The sequence below is a fragment of the Cygnus atratus genome, chromosome 1, assembly GCF_013377495.2.
Source record: "Cygnus atratus isolate AKBS03 ecotype Queensland, Australia chromosome 1, CAtr_DNAZoo_HiC_assembly, whole genome shotgun sequence".
Taxonomy (NCBI): domain Eukaryota; kingdom Metazoa; phylum Chordata; class Aves; order Anseriformes; family Anatidae; genus Cygnus; species Cygnus atratus.
Window position 1 is genome coordinate 164,176,013 of NC_066362.1, and position 24,259 is coordinate 164,200,271.

At 41.2% G+C, this 24,259-nt stretch overlaps 1 protein-coding gene across 11 annotated transcripts in view; it reads right to left on the minus strand.

The window, feature by feature from the left end:
• ACOD1 (aconitate decarboxylase 1) overlaps positions 1-24,259 on the minus strand; it is a 35,152-nt gene that overhangs the window by 9,391 nt on the left and 1,502 nt on the right. For 4 of the 11 annotated variants that reach the window (XM_035561304.2, XM_035561300.2, XM_035561302.2 and 1 more), the window contains one exon: positions 17,118-17,209. In XM_035561304.2, coding sequence (XP_035417197.1) covers positions 17,118-17,165 — 48 coding nt within the window. In that variant the 5' untranslated portion in view covers positions 17,166-17,209. The other 7 variants (XM_035561299.2, XM_035561305.2, XM_035561306.2 and 4 more) reach the window with 7 other exon arrangements.

The following is a 24,259-nucleotide window of genomic DNA, read 5'->3' on the forward strand; positions in this document are numbered from 1 at the left end:
ATGTAGTTCTCCCTGTGATGCTCAGCAGACCCCTTTCTGCATCCAGCCTCCCTACAGAGCTGGTCCAGGATTCTCAGCTGTCAGAAAAAAATGATTCATTGCTTCAGAAATGCAAAATTAAATCTTGCAGTATAAGCAGAGGGAGAGAGGAGTAGGGCTAGCAGTATTGTGTGAGATCTGGGGAGGGCACGGGCATGTAAAAAGAGACATCGGTTGTTCCTCAGACAGCGCCAACCCAGACATCTGCTTATTTTACCTGTGCCTAATTATGGATTTGTGGTGGTTTTGCCTTGCTAGGCAGCCAAACTCCACCACAACTGCTCTCTCACTCCTCCTCCTCTGAAGATGAGGGGAAGAAGAAAGGGAAAAAACAACCCATGTTGAGATAAGGATAATTTAATTAAAGGAAAAATAATTATTAAGGGAAAATTATTATTAATTAAGCGAATTAACTAAAGGGAAAAGGAAAAGGGGGAAAGGGAAAAAACAAAACAACAAAATAACAACAACAACAAAACAACAACAACAACAAAAAGCAAAGCCATGTGGAGGCACAGAGGAAAGAAATTACTCTATACTTCCCACCAACGAGTGATGCTTGACGACATCCTTGAAGCAGGGCCTCAATGCATGTAGGCGTTGTTTGGGAGGACAGATGCTTTCACAACCAGAGCCCACCCCTCCCCTCTTCTTCCTTTTTCCACCTTTTACTGCTGAGTGTGACATCACATGGCATGGAATATCCCTTTGGTTGGTTTAGGTCAGCTGCCCTGGTGATGTCCCCTCCCCGCCTCAGACCCAGAACACACCTCTGGGTGCCTAACTTGAGGCTGAAAATTGCAGTAGCTATCAGAGTGCCTGAAATGATAGAACTGGCAGTGTGTCTGTTCATGGATCTAGCCAAAGAGCCCAGGGCCCAGGACTCCGAAAACCCAGCCCTACAAACACATACATGCTTCCGTACTGTGCATTATGCACAGGCTCCATTTAAAACCTTGGCCCTGTCTTTCTCTTAAATGTGTTCAGCTGCTCAGCAGCTGTTCAGCTACTAACCTCTTCCCACACGTATTTCTCTGTGAGTACACCACAGCTTCCTCACTCATGCATGCATAACCTACATCTACATAAAACATCCCAACTGCTTTTCATAGCTCCTGGGCGAGATGTGCACTTTGGTCAAATCCTGGCACCATGGGGAAACAGAACCTGCAGGTACATCATTGCTTATTTCTTGCCTTTCCATTTCCACACCAAGGGAAACCTCGGAGGTAGCCTGGATGTGCAGAAAATTTATCTTTGGCCCTGACATTGGAGCATAAAAATCCAGCCCAGCTAACGGGATCGCTCATATTGACAAGGTTGGCAACAGTTAAGAAAGGTTAATAGAAGTTAATGCTATTAGACTGAAAAAGGGAAAGGTTTTGTTACCTTTCTCTTTTTGTTCTTCCAGCTCACTCTTCCCTCCAGAAAAAAAAAAAAAAAGTGGAAGAAAATATCTAAATTACAGAACCACAAAATCACAGAGTCATCGAGGTTGGAAGGGACCTCTGGAGACCATCTAGTCCAACCTCTCTCCCCAGCACGGCCACCCAGAATTTGTTGCCCTAAGCTTTGTCCAGTTGGGTTTTGAGTCTCACCAAGGATGGAGGCTCCACAACCTCTCTGGGCACCCTGTTTCAGTGCTTGACCACCATAAAATAACATATTAAACAAAACATATTCAAACCCTCAAGTCAGTCCTTTTTCAGTCCTCTTTTTCCTTCACCCTTGGGATATCATTTATAATCCCATTCCATTTCTCATTTTCACCCCCTTCTTTGGGAAAGAGCGAGACAGAAGTGAAATTTGAGCATCTTCTTGACCCCTCTGTGTTACTAATTATATCTGGGAAGTTTTCTGACGTTAGCAATTTGGGACCCTTTGCATTTCCTCTGCCATCTCCAGTGGAGGGAACTGTGAATACAGCTGAACAGATGAAAAATATGAGAAAACTATGCAGCAACGTAACTCCTGATTGCTCTAATTTATTACTCTAATGACTAAAGCCCACAGTCAGAATGGAACAAAAAAAGGCTCGTTACTCTTTCCATCTCTAAAATGCACAGTGCAGTGCCAGCTGTAGGACTGCATCCTCCATCAGCAACCCATTTGGCCTCAAAACAAGGTGTGTGCCGTAACTGCTAGTTTACAATATTTTATTACCACTTGACATTTAGAAACACCAATTACAGGAAAGAAGTCAGAGGCCCAGCTGCCTTTACGCCCATGTTGAGACCCCAAAGTGAATTCAAATGGGAGCCAGAACATGTGATATGCTTTGTAATGTGATTTGTTGTCACACCCCATTCACTGGCTGATTTCAGATACATGGTAACTTCCTTCTCTGACTTTGGTTCCAGTATGGATTGTCCAATACTTTGCAATAATAGCATCAGTATTTTTAGGGACTGAACTGAGTTATTATGAGAAAGTGACTTTTCTTTCTTTTTTTTTTTTAGTAAAAAAAAAAAAAAAGGAAGTGAAGCTGTAAATGCACAAAATTAAATTGCTTGGGAGACTGATTTACAAAATTGGGTCTACAGACCTTCAAGTCAGGAGCACACTGTAGCCTGAGAGGGAACAGAAAGCAGTATGGTTATCACTGCAGGGGGAGAAGGCATCTATACAAAGTCCTGTACCTCCATGGGAGAATTTGTAGGGGTCTAAATAGAAGAAGGTCGAAAATGACTGAATGAGAGTTTGGCACAGGCTGTCCACTCCTGACAAAGGGAATCTGCTGCTTGCCTCTTCTTTGACACAATGTGCATGGTTCAGCAATTTGGGCAGAAAAATTGTTAACTAGCAAGCGTGATGGAAAGACAAAATGCATTCATCAAAATGCCATTTGTAACATTGTGCGTGGCTACAGTAATGAGCTGTGCTGATTACAGAACACGGCTTTAGAAAACCAGTGCCCCACAGGGCCCATTTTCTCCTGCTGACATCACATTTTTAAGCTGCTTTTTCTTCCTTTTGCCTCCAGTTATTTTAGGCTAAACTGTGCCCGCACCTGCAAGCTGTGTGTTTGCAACTGAAAACAGTATCTGCCCTCAGTATTATGCTCCTTTTGTCGTAAAGAAATATTAAAAAATTATGACAAAATACGCAGGCCAAGCTTACTGTCTTCTAAGCCAATTTTTAAGATGTGACCTTGTTCATGGGCTGCACTAACACAAGATATTGGGAGACTGGTACTAATGTGCTTTGTTTATTGAGCCTCCACTATTCTTAATGATAATTAGATGCCTTCTAATTGCAGGACCTGGGCCTTTCCCCTCTACTGAGATATATTTTAAGTACAGTCAAGAAGTGAGAATTTTGTTAGGGGCAGAATCTCACCTGGAATAGATGGCTTGATCTAGATCCTGTTAACAGCCGTACAGCCATAAATCTTGGGATCCTGTAATTCTGCCCCACTATCATAACGATCTCCTGTGCCTCTTCTTGCCCAGCCCTGCTTTCCTGTCTTCACTGCAACAGCAGTTATTGCTCCAGCCAGACTGTCAAGGCAGCAACACTACACAGCAATGGGCAATGATTGCACCACAAAACATATAGTTCTGGTAATTTCTAGTCTATAGTAGTTCTCTTATTCACATACTTGCACAACCAAGGACAACTGCAATCTCTGATGAGTTACAACATTCTCATTTCCTTTTTTTTTTTTTTCCAAACTCCACACAGCAAATCTTGGAAGTGCCAAGCCTTATTCTGGCAAAGGTTGCTACAAGTCAATACACCAGGTCTACAATACACTGTTCTTTTCTCCTTCATAAATTAGAGCTGCTACTTCTAAAGACACGTCCACACAGCCCATTGAAGCTTGTATATGTTGATTTGCTTGCATGAGTTGTAAGACAGCGGTACCAAACATGAATGGGATTACCACACAAGATCTTGTCCAAGACAGATCGATCACCTCTAAAGAAATGGGGTTACCACAGCTAGTAGCAGGTGGCTGTAGGGTTTCCATACGGCATGGCCTCTGGTCTGAATAACAGCACCGGGTATAGGATATCACATGGACTTGCACTGTGTGCATGGACTTTGAGACAACTTCCCTTTGCTAAAAATTCAGTTTGATTAGCAGAAGCCAAACTGGTGTGAGTGCATGTAGGGATGTGGCAGTTTTAATTAAATAACCAGCAGAACTCTGTAGTGCAATTGAAGCATTAGTCACTGCAGTAAACTGCTGCATCCTACGTAGAAAGGTGCCCAGCAAGGACACCTTCCTGATTCTTTCAGAGCAAGGCCCAGATGTCACAACGCACCCGTTCACTGTGCTGGCAGTCCAGGAGAGAGATGTGGATATCTCGATCCAGTATACAAAAAGCTACAACATTAATTATGGGATATAAGAACCTCTCTGCATCTAAAGTACTGCTCAGGGATTTTGAGCCCCCTAGGAAAGTATCCCAGTCACCATCAAAAGCATTTTTTCTGCATGGGAAGCTCTAAAATAACACCTAAAGCATACACAGGAAAAAAGGAATGAATGATAAAACACTGCTTCAAACAGAAATAGGCTTTGGGTGAAAAATCCACTGAATTTTATGGGAGTCAATCATTTACCTGTCAGCAGCTGCAGAAGCACTTGAGACAGGTACTGGAAGATGATTTGTGTGTTGGCAGAGTTGTTCCTCCAGCTTTCACTGCAGATGCTCTCTCCCCTCCTATCTACTTAGTGCCTCCCAAATACAAACCCTCTGAAAGGATTTTAAACAACGAACCATGCTGCAAAAGCCATAGAATCCTTGTTGCTATTGTACTGCTCATTCTGCAAGGCTGTCAAATATACATACATATATTTTTTCTTTGTCTCAATATGAGACTGCATCATCTGCTCAGGCAATGTGCTCTCACTGAGGTATCCCACAAGGTACCTGCATCTTGCTGTCTTTTAGCATCTTGTGGTCTCTTTTAGCATACTCCTGTAACCAAAGACTTTTTCTGCATTTATGGTTATACATAGTTAAAGCATGCATTTTCCACCTCTGAAAGATTTTAAAAATGCCAAAAAATATTGCAAAACAGCCTAAAATTACACATTAAATGTGGCAGTCTGTGATTTGTGGTGTAATTATAAAACGTGCCATGGTGGTTATTAGTTGTGAGATTAAGTATTACATGTTTCAGACTGTAAAACATGCTGGAGAATTTCTAACTGTGATTGTCTATTCATCTCTAAAGAGAAAATGGGCATAATTACACCAACATTTCTAAAATGGAGAAATAGCTGCAAAAAAAACTGAAGAAAGGTTATATTTGAAGACAAGAGCTGTAAATACATAAAGCATTTATACTATTACACTTTTCTAATGGAACATTTAAACAGAAGCTAATGATTTGATTTTAATTGGTCCTTTTTACATAAGCAGCAGTTGAAGAATCTTGTTTTTTAGAATTTATATGACACTACTTTTCCCCCACATTACTCATCTTCGGAATAGTAGATTAAGACAGATGCAGGAAGCATTAAAAATCAAGGAAAATAACTACTTTCACAAAATGAAAGGAATGATTTCGTAACCTTTGATCATCTGTGTTGACTCTTCAGCATCAGCAGGGTTTAAAACTATACACATAATAAGGTACCTACTGTCAGATGTAGTGGAGTTCAACGAATATTTTATTTATCTTTTTCCTGCCCCACAGTATTTGAAGATGTCCCTCCTCATGTGTCCCTGGAAGTTGCAGGAGCAATGGAGTTAGCTGTAAGGAGAAAAATATGCTGTTCTGAGTCATTGCATTTTTTAGTATAAAAAAATAAAAAAAATTAAACATCATATTCATTGTGAATGTACAATGTTAGTTGCACCACCAACCCCCACAGCTTATCCTATTGACTCTGATAACTGTTCTGAATGGCACAATGGCAGCACTCCGACTTTACTTTTAAAATAAGCAACTAAAATATCTTTATTCTGCCTTTCTACAATTAGGTTTCCCATTTCTGCAGTATGGCTGTTTCCTTTCTTTATCAAATTGGGCAGTTATGAAGTCTGTTTGGAAGTCTGTGTTTTCTTTTAGGGTATTTTTTGCCTTTTTATTTGCTTGCTCAGTTATGGTATTTTATCAAACTGTGGAGGAAAAATCAGAAGAGAAAGCAGGTGAATACTTTTCTTCAACTAATTGACTGAGTTGCAAATGAAGGAATACTGAGATTTTGTGGTCCACCCTAAGACATCAGCACAAGCGCAGTGGGATGTGAGTCATACTGTTCAACTAATGATACACATGATACACACAGGGCAGGAACAATGCAAGGCTGTTTTTTTACTTTAAAAGAAAAGCAGGCAGCTTCCTTGGGTGGCAACTTTTAGGAGGCATCTTGCTGCCTAAGTTGCCTGCAAATGAAAAGATAGAGCTGTATTTTATTTTTTATTTTTAAGCCTGATCCACCCATCCCTGCCTTGTACTTCTATGTTCCTCTGCTGCAGCTGCTGCTGCTGCCAAAGTGTGGGCTTGTTAGGAGGAACGAGGTGGCTGATGCTGAGAAATTGTTTTTCCCCCACTGCTTCCTGGTGTCTTGCCCTACTACCCTAAGCAGCTGGACTCTCCATCTTCCAAGCACAGAACAACCCTGCACTACCCTGTTCCCCCCTGTGCTAACAAGGCCCAGGTGTATTTCCCCATACTTTTCTGCTCCCTGCAAATCTGGGAGGCATATCCAGTAAAAATCAGGGAAAGTGGATGCTTGTCTGGGGAAGGAGAGGGAAGAAAAGCTATGTGACTGTATGGGAATAAAACATGTCCTGTCCCTTAGGATGCTGGAAGAGCAAATCTTTGTGGGGCAGGGAAAGGAAGAAGGGGATGAAAGAGACTCTAGGTCTCTTAGTGTTTTATATGGAGCTGGTACAGGGCAATATCTGCTGAGCTGTTTGATGGAGGAGTAACCAGTTTGCCCAGACAGTATTTGCAGCTGAGCCTAAATTAGTACTTAGTTCAGCACAGCACTTAGGTCCACACCCTCCACTGTAGTTCACATGGGGATTGTGGTCACTGTGCTGGTGCTGGCCCTCGGCATGTGCTCACACAGGCCAGGCTGTCTGCCCTGAGCATCTCTCTGATCCAGGGTGTCCTGGTTTCAGGTAGGACAGAGTTAATTTTCCTCCTAGTAGCTGGCAGGGTGCTATGTTTTGGATTAGAATGAGAAGAGCGCTGATAACATGCTGACGTTTTAATTGTTGTAGAGCAGTGCTTACACCAAGCCAAGGACTTTTCAGCTTCTCGCTCTGTCCTGCCAGCGAGCAGGCTAGGGGTGCAGCAGGAGCTGGGAGGGGACAGACCCAGGACAGCTGACCCAAAGTGGCCAAAGGGGTATTCCATACCATCTGACGTCATGCTGAACAATATATAGGGGTGGCTAGCCGGGGTGGGGGGGCCGGCTGCTCGGGGATAGGCTGGGCATCGGTCAGCGGGTGGTGAGCAATTGCATTGTGCACCACTTGTTTCATACACATTATTATTATTAATACTATTATTATTATTATTATTATTATTATTATTGTTATTATTTTTCCTGTCTTAATAAACTGTCTTTATCTCAACTCACAGGCTTCACTTTCCCGTTTCTCTCCCCCATCCCAGAGAGGGAGGGGGGAGGGTGAGTGAATGGCTGTGTGGTGTTTGGCTGCCAGCCGGGCTAAACCACAACACAGGGTTATATGGCTTTTTGTCTCTCTCTCTTTCTTTGCTGATGGCATTTGAATCACTTGTTCCCAGTCCTCTGGTCAGTAGAGAGCAGTTCAAAATCTGGGGGCTCTGCCCAGCTTCCTGGCACATTTGGAGCACGAGCTGCTTGGTATGGTGGCAACATCTCTTCCTTCACTGGAGCCAGGCTCTGCTGGAGCTGTCTTCCTCTGCTTGCTTGGCCATGTGCGCAGACCTAGGGCAGATGAGCTTTGTGCTATTCGTCCTCTGCTCCTGACCTAATTCTGTCCATGCCATCATTTCTGGTCAGAAATGCTGCCTGTCTCTTTCAGACACAGTAAGAAGTTGACTAGAGACTTCTCTTCCTGGGGGCTTGTTGGGACCCCCCCAACATGGGAAGTGACCATGCTGATGACTGCTCTTGAGATGTGGCTGAGAAGAAAAAAAAAACAAAACAAACAAACAAACAATCCCAAACATATAATTCCTTCCAAGGATCAGACCACTCCCAGACACTGTCTTTACACAGTCTTTTCACGTAGGCACAGAAACCTTTTCTAGATGGTGCCTGTTAAGACAGCTGCTCCAAAGTTTGCGATTTTGCATCATGCACCCCACCTCTGCTTTCATTCCTGTATCCCAGAAGGGTACGTGGTGTGAGGCCCTCATCGTAACTGTAGGACAACAAAAGAGAGATGTTCAAGAGTCTGGTAGTGTGAGAAAGGGCTTGTGATCAGACCTCTGCGAACTTGTCATGTGTTCACAAGAAAGGTGGGAAAGAGATCATGGCTAAGGGAAGGTGGAAAGTAAGAAACTCACTTGTCTTTTGGGTGTCTCTGTTGCATGAAATTCAATGTATTAGTTTTGTATCTCTGCTCTATTTCTATCCAGAGCTGAGTGGCGAGGCCATCAAGAATTATCAGCTGATTTAAATGCCATCTTGGAAAATGGAACTGGCAACTGAGACCAGCAATTATTTCCCAGCTACATTTGCTATATACTTATTTCACTTGATGCTGCTTCCAGACAGATACAGGAGTCAGTGGTATTATAAGCATGCTCACTGACTCCAAGTGAAAAATGTCGATGGGTCTGTGGCCCACCCTCAGCATGCTGTGGTATTTACTGCCTGTTATTATATCTCTTTTTTACCTGGAGAAATTATCTTTCCTTTCTTCCTCCCTCAAATCCTACTGCCATAGGACAGATAGGAGGAGCTCTTGCCTGATACCAGTGCAAGATGACAAGCCCCAAAGATTTATAAAAAAGTCCTCTCTAGTTTATGCCCTAGGAGTGGATGCCACCCTGATGCTGGTGATCTGTGGTCAGACTGTGTGTAAATCAGCATGGAATGAGGTCGTGCTGGGGCTAGCAGTCAGGACTGGAGGTGGCACTGGGAAAGAGGTGAGCCACCTTCTCTCCCTTGTCCCACAAGTCATCAGCCTCAATAATCTCCCTTAGGGTGAGTGCTTCAGATGGAAGACCTGGTGCTTCAGGGATGTTCGAGAAAAAAGGTGCAGGCGGGAGGGAGGAAATTGAGTTGGAGAATCTGCTTCTGGGCTGCGACAAAGATATGGTCAGACCCCAAGAACTCTCTGTAAGGATAAGGAAAGATGGGCTTTGAAAATTCACTACATTCATACACAAAGAGGTGAGCAGCATAGAGAGCTAAGTGGGGCTCCTTCCGCAGTGTCATCACATCACCAGGCAGCCTACAGTAGAGAGCCCACGCGTGAAGGTCCCTTTGCCCACATCTTCTCTGAGCCTAAAATCCAGGGCCTGCCCATAGGCCTCTGCTGTTTTGTACTCTGAGAGCCACGTGAGAGACTTCACAGGGAGGACAGGAAAGCCCAGCAACTCTTTCCTTCAGAAGTGGCATTTCTGAACTTCACTGTGCCTCTTGCAGCTGGCTGCTCTGTCAGCACTGACCTCATCTGGGCAGCACAAGGTTTTTGCCCAGTATGACTTGTTGAAACAGCTGATCCACCTGCGGTAAACTGTTTCCTCATGTTCACTGGAGCCGACCTGTGGGCTTCAGCTGGCCCCCCCTTATATGTTGCCAGAAGAGGATCCCACAGAGATGAAAAGACTGCTCTGCAGCCTGCTCCCTTAGCATTGCAACAGCAAGGCACCAAGGCTCTGCAAAGGTGGCATGGTACATGGAAAAGCGCAAGAGCGTGGTGGGGCTATGGGTTGCGATACACTGGGTTTCTGCTGGAGGACTGAAACAAGCTAGCTCAGCCCAGACAGAATCTGGTTACACAGGACAGAGTAACTCACAGGTTTCCCAGTCTACAGTGGCATATGAGTTCAGCTAAACAGACAAGGAAGGAGTCATTATGGGCAAAGACTTCTCTACTGTGTGGGCGTCACCCACAGCAGACAACCTAGCACAGACTCCCACCTCAAAATTGTTAAAACAAGCAGTGGGATTTAACAGACCAGATATATTTGGGACCCTTGTTGCCTTAACGTTGCTGTTTCTGTATCCTCAGGCTTCACATCTGCTGCATTTTTGCAGTGATAAGAGAGAGCAACTATTATAGCAAAAACTTCTCAGTTGACTATACGACTTCAGAAGGTGATGGCTTGAGAAGTAGAAACAAATTCTTCAAGGCTCCGGATTGTGTTGAGAGAATGAATATGAATCAGGAGCGAACCCATACTAGGAAAAATAAAGCATTTATAAATATCTAAAAGACAGAATACAGCAAATCTTAACATCTTATTCCAATAGATTGCCACAAAACAAAACAAACAAACAAAAAAAACAGCTTGCATGAAGCTATTAAACCCCAGAGTTTAGATTACATGGAAGACAGTGTGAGTCTGTCGTATACCTACTCTCAGGGTATCTCAGTGCATACACACGGCAAAACTGAAGGGATATTATGGGAAAAGATGTTCTCCACCTAGAGAAATACTTGACTGAGGTTGTGCTGGAATGTCCTGAGTTAGAGTTGAACATGATGAGATGGCCACATGAGCACTGACAGCATAGGGGAGTGTGCAGATCAGAATGACCTTCCTTAAACTGAAAAAGCATGGCACAGGATGATACACTTGTGTTTATCCATCTACCTTGTGAGTGCAATTATTATACAGGTAGGCAAAGTCACAGTAATGACACACACAAATTAGGTGTAGAAAAACAGGCAGAGGAGCATATGAGCAACCACAAATCTTGTTAACCTGATTAATTGTTCACTGATAACTGAATCATAAATTTTAAACATTCGTTGGAGCACACAATTGTTAAATGCACCATATGAAAAAAGATACACAGAGACAATACAGAATGGTAACAAGCTTAGAAAAAATGGCCTGTAAAGGAGGCATGAGGATGTTTATTTAGGCTAGAATAGAGAAGTAGCGTGGCTTCACATTACAGCTAAGCCAGTCCAACCACTTGCACTTGTATGATGCCTCTCCTGGGAAGTTAATTCAGTGAACTAAGTCAGCAGAAAATTTATTTTGCAAAAGAACCGAAAATTCTCCACTTTGTTCTCTGAACTGGTTCATCACAATCACACAAGGGCTAGCTGAGTGTGGAGAAATGTAGGGTGGTTCATTTTGGCAGCAGCTAACCTTCCGACTGATTTAGCTTTAATGCAAAAGTGCAACATATAAGGGTGCATGATGCAGAAACATAATCTGTATGTTTTACAAAGAAGAGGATGTTGAGCAACATTGCTGTATCCACTGAGAATACCGAAATATACAAAATATATATCAAAGATATGAAAAATGTGAAAAAAAACAACCAGCCAAAAAAAAGTAATAAAAAAAAAAGCTTTATAACAGGAAGAGCACCAGGTACTCAAACATTAAAATAGCTTACATAAGAATATCATTGAAGTTCCTTCACTGGAGCCCTTTCCAGTGCATTACACTGGTGTCTGCCAGGATTAGTTCAAGGTTTCTTATCTTGCCTGTGTGCAGAGGTGGATTGGAAGACGACCTCTTGAGATTCGTGATTTACCAAGTTCACCCATCCTGCCTAAACCGACCTCTAACTCAACTTAATACTACTTGGAAAAATGTTTTTAACAAGTACAGGGGCAGATTCTAATAGTGCCATTTGATTAATATTTTGGTAAAGACCAGAGAAACATCTGTGTATACACTGTTTACAGACACACTACTTACAGTCTGCTTTGAATTCTGAAAATCTTCCTGGATTAGCATAGCTAGTCTCCAAATAGACCATGAAAATAAGTCATACTTCAGAGATGATTCCCAGGCTTATGGTTATGACTGCAAGGGGATTGCAACACTCACAAGTCGTTGCTCAAGCATGATGGAAATTCAGTTCCAAATACTGGAAATAGGGTCACTCACTGGGAAAGTTGTACACTGAGATATACAATTTAATTAACACATCAGAAGAAAAGTATACTGAGCAGCGCTTTTTTGTTGAAATATAAGAGATATTCGTATTTAAATTGCAGAAGTATAAAGCTGGAGTTAAAAATGAAGCAAAGAAACATGCAATACTATTTTTTTTCCTTTTTGCAAAAACAAAATTCTAGAAATGACAGGTCACAGAAAAAATGGATCAGCTTTGGCAAAATACTGAAAATCACTTAACCTTCTGTTTCCCCATAGTCAATAAATGCCATTATTAATAATGCTGTCTAGCGAGGTGGACAAACTTAAACACCATCTCTCTCCTACACAAAAGTCTCTAATCCCTTTAATGTAGGGAAGTTCTGGGAAAAGCCTTGTAGGAATAATATAATAACAACAATTTACAGGCATTTAATAAGAAAAGATGACAATTACTTTCATTTGTATATATATGTAGCTAAAGAACTAGAGAAAACAGTTCAAATGGAGCAAGTCTGTGGACTCATCTAGACTTTACAGGTGAGGGATCAAGCTAAGAAGTATGCTCTACTGAGCATCTTTTCAAGTCTTTGAAAGTCTTGTCAAATGGACAGGATCAATAATAACTTAGGGAGTATGTGTAAGCCCTTCAAAGAAATCTGAGTGCAGAACTTGCTGTGTAATCATGCCCACCATGCCGATACTGTGCAGCCTTATGTGGGAAATCCCACCCTGGGACGTGAAGCTGCCATCCACGGTTTGAGGAGCAGGCAGCTTTCTTCTTTGACAAGCCCTACTACCTTTGAAGCTCAGATCTACTTGTTCTAATGGGACTGATTAGAGAGAGAGAGGAAACTTCAAAAGACTTCACTGCCTCTGTGAACTAACTAGTCATAAGGCTGTGCTGACAACCTCTTGTGACATGTACCATCATTTATTTTTTCCCTTGGCCCCCATTCTGCCCCTTAATATTAGCATCTTCTTTCTGTTTGCACATGAGAACACTGCAGTTTGCACATACATCATACCATAGTCTGTTCCTCTACCTGATAAGGGACTCTCCCACATTTCTCCCTGCTGGGCTTCCATTTTTCTTTTCCCTCTGAGGTTTTGTTGTGAGTCACACATTTTAAAATCATGATCCTGATTCAGCAGCAATACACGGACGTGATTGTCTGACTGACAAGAGGCATATTTCTATCACAGGGCTAATTCAATGAGGACAGGAACAACTGTTACATGGAACAGGAAAGGATAAAATGCTAACAGAAAACCCTGTAGAGGGGTCTGCAACTCCTCCAGGCCTATGTGCATGGTGGTGTGATGGGCGTTCATTTAATTTGTTGTCATTCATTCAGCGCTGATCTGTGCTGATGCTCTCTCTTACTCCACTGCCAGATATGGTCCATCTACTTTGTGCGTTCGAAGCAGGATCATGCCTGAGTACTCTCCCCTCCCTGTCTTGACACTGACCCTCAGGTCAGTACAAGCTCTTCATTTTCTTCTCCCACTTCTGCCTGCCCTTATTGAAGGAACCACTTCCTCAGCTGATTTACCAAAATACCACTTCTCATCCAAACTTCCAAAAAAATTTACTTCAACACACGCCCTTACTTACAGGAATAAATTTGAAAATGAATCTTAGGTGGAATTTCCAAGAGTCTCCAATTTGACAGGTGTGTCTTTTCAGGGTGTAATGTTAAAAGGCCAGGGATTCTCTTTATTTTGGTGATACTAGTGTTATTGCATTCATAGTCTCTGCTCCTGTCCATGACACTGCTGCTGTATTTGCTGCTGAGAAAAGAGCTGAAATAAAGGTGATTGCTAATTAGCCAAGTGATTCTGGAACAATTTCCAGTATAAGTTTACACCTGCACAAAAGTGGTAACATTTTTTTTAAGCTCTAGAAATAAATGTCAACTGATCAACCATAAGGGCTAAGCCAGAGATGAATGCCAATAGCATCACTAAGGATATACAGTTCATCAGTTAGATAAATCTTGGGTTAAAAATACAAGTTATGAAGAGTCACTTTTGCTCCTTGCTACATACCTACACACCTATACTCCTCACTGCATATGCTGAAGCAAACACCAGATGTCTAACTGGGAGGAATTTCACACAAGAGAATGATGCTATTCAGAATTTGGAAGATAAGTTCCCAGCACCCTGATGAGTTGGCACTGTCTGTATGCAAAAGTGCCTCTGCTTGCAGGAACCTGAGCTATTAAACCTGCTTCATGAAATGGCTTCTTTCAGTTATGATACTGCAGAACCTTAAAAACTGAGAGCAGACAGCACTGCCACCTACTGCTCCCAGGGACATGGGTCTCACTTTCATCAGAGGAACCACATTTTGTGTGGTAAAAGTTGGTATTTACCATTAAAATTACATTTTCTGCAAAAGTAAATTGAATACAATAACAGTAATAATAATAAATTACTGTCATAGTTAACTGTACACTTCTCAAAACATCAGGGAATAAAATAAGTCAGAATTACTTTGCTGTCACAGTTTCAAAAAGAAAATAAGCCATCTTGCCATCTCTGTTTTGCAGCTTAGTCACGTGCTTTGATGCTGTTATCTTTGGCTAGATCAATGGAAGGAGTTTTGTTAGCAATGCAGTGAAACTGTAGGCAGTCAGCATCTCACCTGATTAAGGCTTTAGATTAACAATACTGTCCTTAAGGTATGATGGACAATTGCCAGAAAGAGTGATAATAGAATAACACAAAGGAAAATCAAGATGAAAAATGTTAAAACACATGACTTAGGAGTGAGAATGCTTGCATTTATATTTTTTTCTACATCACCTGTCCTCTACAACTGAAATGATCAGCTTGAATCTTAGAAGTCTTGCCTTTGATAAACACTACCAGAAATGTGCCTACACAGTTATTATTTTAAGGTGATACTAGAAACTATCACAGAATTCCTTGTGCTACAACAGTACATCCTTGGCACATACTAATAACAACTATTGATATTCTAAAGTTTCATGGAGATGGAGCTAGCAAAATACACGGTTCATCAAGATTAACAAGGTCAAGACAGACATGACTAGCAAAGGGGAGCTCTAGGATTACTACAAAGACAGTGCTAAAGAAACCACACTGGGGTTTTATGAGATAGATAAGATGAACTGGAGCTCTAGATGAGACTTTATTAAATAAATTTGATTAGAGTTTATACTTTAACAAGTTAATTGCAGAGGTTGCCAGAAACCATAAAAGTGATGGTGATTTTCTCTAACAACTGCGCAAGTTTTGAAGAAAAAACACTGTAGTGTTTGGAAAACTTGAATTTTCACATCTTCCCCACAGAAATGTTTAGATGAAATAAATAAATGTATATGAAAAGGCACGCATACAATGCATGCAGTCTTGCATGCTGGGTGAAATCCTGGCCGAAACCACAGGGAACTGAGCTGAGAGAGGCCAAAATGTCAACTTCTGTATTTACATTTGCATGTGGATTTCACGAGGACAGATTTGCTTTCTGGCTTTTGGAACAACTCTTCCTTGTGCTAGATTCTAAAGAAAACTGATTTTTCCCATTAGTCAGAGCACTTGGCACGCAGCATGGCATTACAACCTGCTCATACTTTGTCTTCTGATACTTTGAATCAGGATCATCCTCGCATGGCAAGTCAAGCTGCCTACTGCTTCTCCACCCGTGGTGTATTAACACTGCATTGTGAGCCCATTCATCTGTCCCTGTTATAGTCCTTGCTCATAAATCATTCACATACATGAGCCTGAGCCCTGCCTGTAGCCTGGGAACTCTTCAGGGTGTCAGCAAAAATGCTGACCGAGACAAGTGCCTACAGCGTGCTCCTTTCCTTCTTTGGTGCAAATTCAAACAGTGCCGTTTATATACTATATACCACCCTGCTGGTGGTTCGAACAAGAGTGGAACAGAGGAGTATTTCAGCAGACAGACACAATTCTCAGCCGTGAGACAGTGACTCAACAGCATTGCCACCTGGGCAGCCTGGTGCCTGGTATGTCCTGCCAGAAACATCTCTGACCGCATCCTGGTCTGGACGCATCGAGCCAGGAGGCTTGCCGTGCCAAAGCATTGTGAATATACTCAGTCCCTTCTAAAGAAAATTACTGTGAATCTTAATGCAAATTAGAACATTAAACACTTGATGCTCTCAGACTATGTAAAACATGACAGAAAAATCAAGAAATCTAAATGTAAGATGGGTAATAGGCTGCTATGAAATTCTAACTTTACAAGCATAGAAAGTTTATGTTAAGAGAAAATTATATGGGGTAAATTTGTACATATTTGTCTATTCATGCAGTGTTAGCAGACAAAACATATCTAGACTTCACTTACCAATATATTGTCAGTTTTTCAAACACAGCAGCAAGAGCACAAAACTAACAGCTGCCTAACCAGCTCAGGTGATAGATGTTTGTGCTTTAAGGGTGGGGATTAACAAATTAAATTAGCTGTGCTTCCTCTGCACCAATTTGCCAGAAGACATATGGATGGATTTATGATTTGCATAATAACAAAGGTTGAGTTAGTCAAAAGTATGGGAAAGTTTTGGCCTAACAGCTCCAATTAAAGTAAGTGGAAATTGTGTGACTAAGACCTCCAATTAGCTTTGCCTCTTGAACCAAGAATTTCTACACAGTGGCAAAGCTTCTTACAGAACCTAGTGTTTGTGCCCCAGGTAGTCTGAATGTTATATAGAAGAGAAGATGTTTAAATCCTACAAGAAAACCCAAAATAAGATACAGAACAAGTGAATGGAACAAGCCGGTTGTTAACTCAAGGTGACGTGATCTGTGATCTGTAAGGTCTAAGTGCTCGGTAAGCTTACTGATGATATCTGGCTGAGATTAGTAAACCAATTTTTTCTTCATGAAGAAAGCACAGTATCAAAACAATTTTTGATCAGTGACAAAACAACAACAACAACAACAACCAAACCCAACCAACCAACCAAACAAAAAACACACACAAAACCAAACAAACAGGTGCATGGAATATATTCACTCTAGCTGATGGAAAAAACCTGCACCATCATAGTGAAAGCAAGAAGGTACAATACTTGGACTACGTACACAGAACATACCTTACTAGTAAATCTACTGTTGTCAAAAGGCAGTGACCCAAACGCCATCTCTTTCCATTAGAAGTCAAGGGGACAGCCACATCAGCCTTGACCTGAGGACAGAGACTGAGAGATCAGGAAGAGAAATCACATGCATACATTACTGATGAATATTTTACTCTTTAAAATAACGCCATTATCGAACAGGTCTGAATAACCACATTTATCACCTACACACAATTCTAAAGACATGGCTATCTAACTACCTTAACTCTATATACTATACAACTACTATAACATTCAAAATATGCAACTGAAGGCTCGTAAAATCCAGAAAGAATTGCTATCACTCCCCTTCGTACATATTTTGCTTTTTCTTAGCTATATATTCAATTTTTTTCCCTTCTCTTTTTCCCCCATGCTTATGCTTGGCAATTTATTCTTTTTTTTTTTTTTTTTGGACTGCCAGTCACAGACAGTCTTGACTTACAAAGAGATCTTTTCTTATTCCAGAAGCTTTTTTGCCACTTGGACTGCAGGTTTTATGCTTATCTTCTGCCTCTCAGATAAGCTTCCCCTTCACCAAGATCCAACCTATAATCACAATCTCTTTCTATGTGATTTAACCTCCCTGAGATAAACAGATTGTTTTTGCTTGTTTTATTTGAAAGGGAATTATTTAGGGGAATTGGTTCTAACACAACATAGATTTGTGGCATATGGTTAAAAACAAACAACAAAGAAAGCATTACATTTTTTGAGGATGGCACTTTGGCAAAAGACACGCATACACAACACACATGAACAATTACAAAGTGAAAACAAACAGGTCCCTTTGCATGGGTATAGATCTTTACAAGACAGCAAAAGTTTATGGCATATACTCCTGCAGTTGTCTTGCTGCAGAGATGGGAAAGATAATTCCTCTGTTTAGCTACCTGATCCCCCTGATTTGTATTCATAAGCCAGAGCAATCTTTATTTTGTCAACAGCTTGCAGGTATACAAAGAGAGGAGCACTTCTTAAAAATCTAATTCCTATATTCTTGAGGGCTTAAAGAGTCTGCAGACCACTGCAGTTAAGTGGCTGTGATTTGTTTGAGAATTCAGATGCTTGCTTCATTAAAACTTCATTAAATCTGAACACTTTCACTCTTCGTTCCATATATTTCTGAACATCCTGAGCACCTCTCAGACATTTACTCTATTGGTATGTTCATTTTAAGAAATAATGTATTACTTTTATTTACATACACGACTGAAAATCCCAGATATTGTACACAGATAATATCTTACAGGAAATAGTAAGCAGAGTGCTAATTCCTTCATGTAAACTTGGAACAGGAAAGCACGTTCAGAATTTTCTAGACACAGTAATTTAATCCCATTTTGGCCTCTCCAACTACAGAGCAAAATACATGCAGTAAACTTCCTTGGGAAGGAAGACAGCCATGTCAATCTTACTTCCAGATGAACGGCAGCAACTCTCAGTTTTAATTTACAGGTAGGAAACAGCTGCTTTTCATTACTTTGTGCAATAACACCTCATTAGCACGGCACATCGGGAAGCTGGGGAACCATCAGCTATGCCTAACGAAGTTGATTCCAAGTTTCTTCGAGCTTGGCTTGAAAAAACAGAACTCAGTCCAAGCCAAAACTCAAGTTGGGTTCTGCAGTGGATAAGGAGGTAGGAATGCAAGTTGAGAAACACTGCAGAGGATGAGGGCTGGCACTTCGTGAATGAAATGCTCTGCCAAACTCAGCTTTGGTGCTAGCAGAGGCTGACCTGCTATTTCACTTGCTAGGCAGAGATTTTCAGCAGTTAGGCAGCACATCATTTTCCCTGCCAAGCGCGCAAAAAGAAATGTATTTGCTACGATGTGTTAGTTTATGTGGTGGGTCAGGGAGGGTGTCAGCAAGCAGGAGGTCTAGCACCTCCTTTGGGCATGGCTGTGCAGCTGAGATGCACTGCCTGCAGGAGCTAAGCACATCTACTGACAGCCTTCACTCACAGATGTCCCCACTGGCATGAACCATGGTTATGGCCATGAGTGATGGGTACTTCAGTGAGATCCTGACCAAATGGATGTCTTCCAGGATGTTTGGAGCAGCCAAAAACTGGTGGAGCTGCATACCATGCAGCGGGGCCTACACTCTGAGGCCAAAGTATCAGAAACTAGTTTGGGCATCCTAACAGTACAGTGTCTTTTTTGTGTGCAAATAAATTCTGTTTTTCATCTCCCAGGTGGGAAGGTGAACACTGAGGCTTTAATGAGACCTCATTAACTGCATGTCGGTCTGTGTCAGAGGAGATGAAGTCTGGTGGACAGATACTCATGAAGCCCAGGAGAAAGCTGGGCCCACCTCTGCCATACCCAAAGCATCCTTCAGGACTGATAACCTGAGGGTACATTAGCAAGCAGGGAACTGTGAGATACTAAATAATCTTTGTCAAACCATTCACTCCTTCCCAGTTTAATATTGCTCGTTAGTTTAGGTGGGCTGTAAAACAAGCAGGGTTTGACATCAGTACACTCAATTCTGCAATCAAAAGTTAGGTAAAAAAAAAAATAAATAATGCAAACATTTTTTTAGGTAGTCCTGTCAAAAATCAGTTGCCAACTTATTTATACTAAAGTGACTGCTGTGGGCTCACACCTAAGGGCTTTCTTCTCATCTGTATTTGAATGGATACTGTAAGCATCCCTGGTAAGGACCGTGGTATTTCTTCTATTAAACATAATAGGAATTTTACATCAATTTCAATTGAAAAAGATGCAAAGAGAACAAAGCAAATGTCAACTGCTGAGTCTGTTAAAGCGAACTATATCATTTAATTTATTTTAATCTAAATTAAACAGTTAATAATGGTTAAGCACAGCTTACATTGGTACAGTGACAGAAAGCCAAAGCAAACAAATTATCATTCACTGACCAGAAATATGACTTTGAAAAGTGCTATGTTACTGAATAGTATAACCCACAGCTAACTCAGAGCTAAAATCACAGCTAGAGTGAACAGATCGAATTTGAAACACATTGTCACCAACGTCTTTATTATTAACTACTTTATCTTTGAAGAATCACTCTGTAGGAAAGATTAATCAATACATTTTGAAATTTTCTGTTAAAAAAAAAGTTTCAGAACTAAGGAAAGGATTTAAGCAAGACCTGTAACCTTTGAAAATTACATTAAAAAGTATTTTCTCTTGGATAGACTTCATGCCCCCGAGTGACACCACCCTTGTGACTAGCTTCTCAAAGGAACAGACTTAGGGGCAATTCTTAACTTGCTCCTTTGCAAACCAATGCTCTTATCTTTTGTTTTGAGCTTCCTTCCAAGGTTTGACTTCTGGCTTTGGACCACTCTCAGCCTTTCCTGATCCTTGATACTTGCCTTCACTTCTTACCCCGTGGCCTTCAGTACTGAGAAGCACTGCCAGTACCCTTACATCTCATACACTTACCTCTCACAATGAGAGAAAGTGGTACTCATAACAAAAAAATTTGCTTTTTCACACTAAAAACTAGTCTGAAGCCTGACAGACTCTAGAGGAATGCAGGCTGATAATAAGTGGGAGTAGAGGTTGCTTTTGATATCCTAATTAGCTGTGTTAAAAATAGATAATGTTACATTTTCCATATTAGGAGAAACTCCTTTATTGAATCCTCATACAGTCAAAATCTAGGACACAGCGTAAGGCTGTTGACCCACGCTGATGGTTGATGTAGAAGATCGATGTAGCTTCTACTCGTGTTTGCAAAGGTCTGATCGTCTTTCTGTCATTACTGAGGTAGAAGCTGGGTCAGAATGCTATTTATTCACAGAAAGAAAAATTGCCAAGGGAAGATTTGAACATGTGAATGAAACATTTCACAGTGATATGGAAAATTAACCTCTTAGAGCCAAGGCTCACAGAAAGAACACCGGCTTAAAACCACTCCATAGGGATGATGAATAATTTAGCACAGGAGAAAAACCGCATGCTGTGCATGTAAAATATTACACCACTACATACTATAAAATGACATAACTGTCCTCTGCTTTTTTTGGTATCTGACAGAGCTGTAACTTTCTGATAACTAAAGCAGGGAAACAGGAACTCAATCATCACATTTTCCTTGATATCATCTGGAAAGAGGAAGTTGGGGATACTTCCCCATTTGGTGAAAGGTCCACAGACTCGTTTCTTGTGTCCTACAAATTCAGTGATGCTCAAGATTTGTGCAGAAGATGTCTTCTTTGATGCTCTTCTTTACTGAGGCAGAAACAACCTGCATGTCATCATTACATTGAAAATTCAAATTTTGGAAAGGGTGCTTGAAGAAAATTAGTATGGCTTTGAACTTCACTAATTGCTGACTTGATTATGTTTCTCAGCTACAGTTGGTAGTAGCTCTGTATCAGCCAAGGGCACAGAATATGGACTTGATGGCTGTCTGTCCTCCCTCCCTCCCTCCCTCCCTCTCCCCCAGGTTCTGAAGAGGATTGCCCTCACAAAATTCTTCAGAGCAATGGCTGTATCACACTGGCAGGAGCTCATTGCTTCAGCACTGAAATTCTCTTCCAACCCGCATTATTTTATGATTCTTGCTTCAGTTTCATTCGTGCCTGAACACGTGTATTTTCATAGCAGCTGGACCTCCTAGAACATGCAGTTCCAGCTAAACATATTCAATCATATATGCAAACACACAGGCACAGTAATCTTTATTAACAGATATTATCAGATAAAACTTCATAGATAGCTTTCATTACAATTACCAAGAAATATGTAAATCTATGGATTTGTGTATTTGTGCTGTCCAGCTATAAATAGCGCATGAGACTGAGTTTGCACAGAACACTCTGTTTTGAAGGAGAATTCTTCTGTCTTTGCGTGGAATAACACACAATTCAAGTTTTTTTGGCAACATTACTTGGTATCACTGGAATATAACGCAGAGCCTGACAATTCAACCCTGAGCAACGATTCAGAAACAGGAAAGGACTCACCTCACAGCCATCCGTTGACTGTCAATGAACTGCATGCACTGAGAGAGCATCTAAGTCCCAAATATGTGAAGTGTTCCCATCTCTTAGACAATAAACTCTGCTGTGGAACTAACACATTATTTTTCTTGCATCCTCTAAGCAAGATTATGAAGCTTTAATGAGCATAGTTGAGCATCTAGTTCAGCTTAAGTCAATAAGCTCTTTTGCTGTTTTTATGCAGGACGCTGAATAATTTACTAAATGCAGTATTAAACTGTAAAACAATTTAATCTCGTCTAAACAGACATTTTCTAAACGAAGTAATACCATTTCACATAACACAGACTTGGAGAAATAATAAATACTAACCACCACTTATAGTTCAGAATAGGGATGTGTTCTTGCTTTGCAAAGATTCATAGGAAAAAGCTGAATATAGTAATATCATAGTTTACTTCTACTTTTTGTGACTAAAAAGGCATTTCTTTAATACGTATTTTGGGTCGTGCTGGCAATACTTTGGAGCCTTTTACATTTGTTAATTGCAATGTGGGTTTACTCCCACTAGGTGTTACCCTTCCTCTACTGTTTGTGAAGGAAATTGTCCTGCTTGAGTAAATCTGCACCAGATTACCCCCCATGGATGCACTACCCAAAATGCAAAGAAAAAACAGACTCGTTCTTCATCCCACGCTAGCGTTACTGGGAATCGTGATGGAAACATCCTTCTAAACATTGACACAACAAATGCACCTACCCCCCACCCCAAAAACTCACAACACAGTGAAAACTCAAAATACTAAAGGAAGAAAAGTTGCTGGATCCTATCAGATTAAAACAGCATGCATCCAACACAGCTAGTCCCAGTAGACAGCTAACAGCAAACACTGAAATATGACCGTCTTACCTGAAGCAGCTAATGCTCAGAAATGCCTCGGTACCGCACAGTTAAAGAAATTCAACAGCACATTTATCGTCATAAAGCCTAGCCTGTCTACTAGATCATATTTAACTCTCTTTACGGGGGATGTATGCCTACCACGTCATTCGTGGCATCCTTGAATGTTACACATACTAATATTTCACTGCGTATCCCACACAAAATAAGAATAAAACATTGAGATTATGGCTGTGTTATGCAACCGGTGACTGACACATACATGAAAATAGTTGCATTTATCCATTTAGTACCCCTGGATGAAATCCAATTATCCTCATTGGCGATAAATGTAGCCAAATACAAAGAGATGGGAAATGGAGGAAAAAAATAGTTGAGTATTTAATGAAACTTCTGAAAAAAATGTTAAAGACATAAATTTCAATAACCACATCCACGCAGCCAGGCATAATCTTGCTTGCATAAAGCTGCAGCAAGATGCCCAGAGAAGATATTTTTTGTGAAGAGAGGTTGCTTCAAACCAAATATTTCAGTGCTGTGCATATTTTTAAGCCCAGAAAATGATAGCTATCTCAGTGACAAACTGCAGGTTGGGTCTTTGCCCAGGACTGGTGAACAAGATTCATGAACAGTACCTTTCTCTGGGAAGGCGAGTCAGTGGGCAGCTTGCACTTCGGAGCACAGCACGCTGCAGTGGGGTGGATCAGCTTGTGTCCCTATAGGAAGACCTGGGACGGTGGCCCAGGCAAGGTGCTTGTTGCAGCTGTGTCCCATGACCCCTACAATGTGCATGGCTTTGGAAATCATAAGGTGCCACACGGGAGCACCATGGGTCCTCTCTTCTGGCCTCCCACCAGCCGACAGGCAAGTGGAGATAAAGCTCTGGAGAACTGATGTCAGAAGGAATAGCGTATCTTTTTTCATTTGTAAAACTTCTGAAAACATGAGCGGGAAGATTCATTAAGCTCAGGTCTTAAAGTCTGCTCTCAGATCTAACAAATAGCTCGGGTCAAATAAAAAGTTCAAGTTTAATGCATATGTTACTGCTGTGTTTTTGTTAGCCTACGTTAACACTCACTTGGTAACAGGGAAATTAAGTTTAATTAACAGATGAATTAAACATCCCATTTATACAGAAGCATCTGTAAGACTTGCCTGCTGGTACATACAAAATCTTCCACTGCAAATTCTGCTCTGAATAATTGCCCTCACGAGTATTATATGATCTCATCTTCTGGGTGCACAGTTTAATCACAGTGCTCTCAATAGAGAGCCCACACGAGGGAAGCTG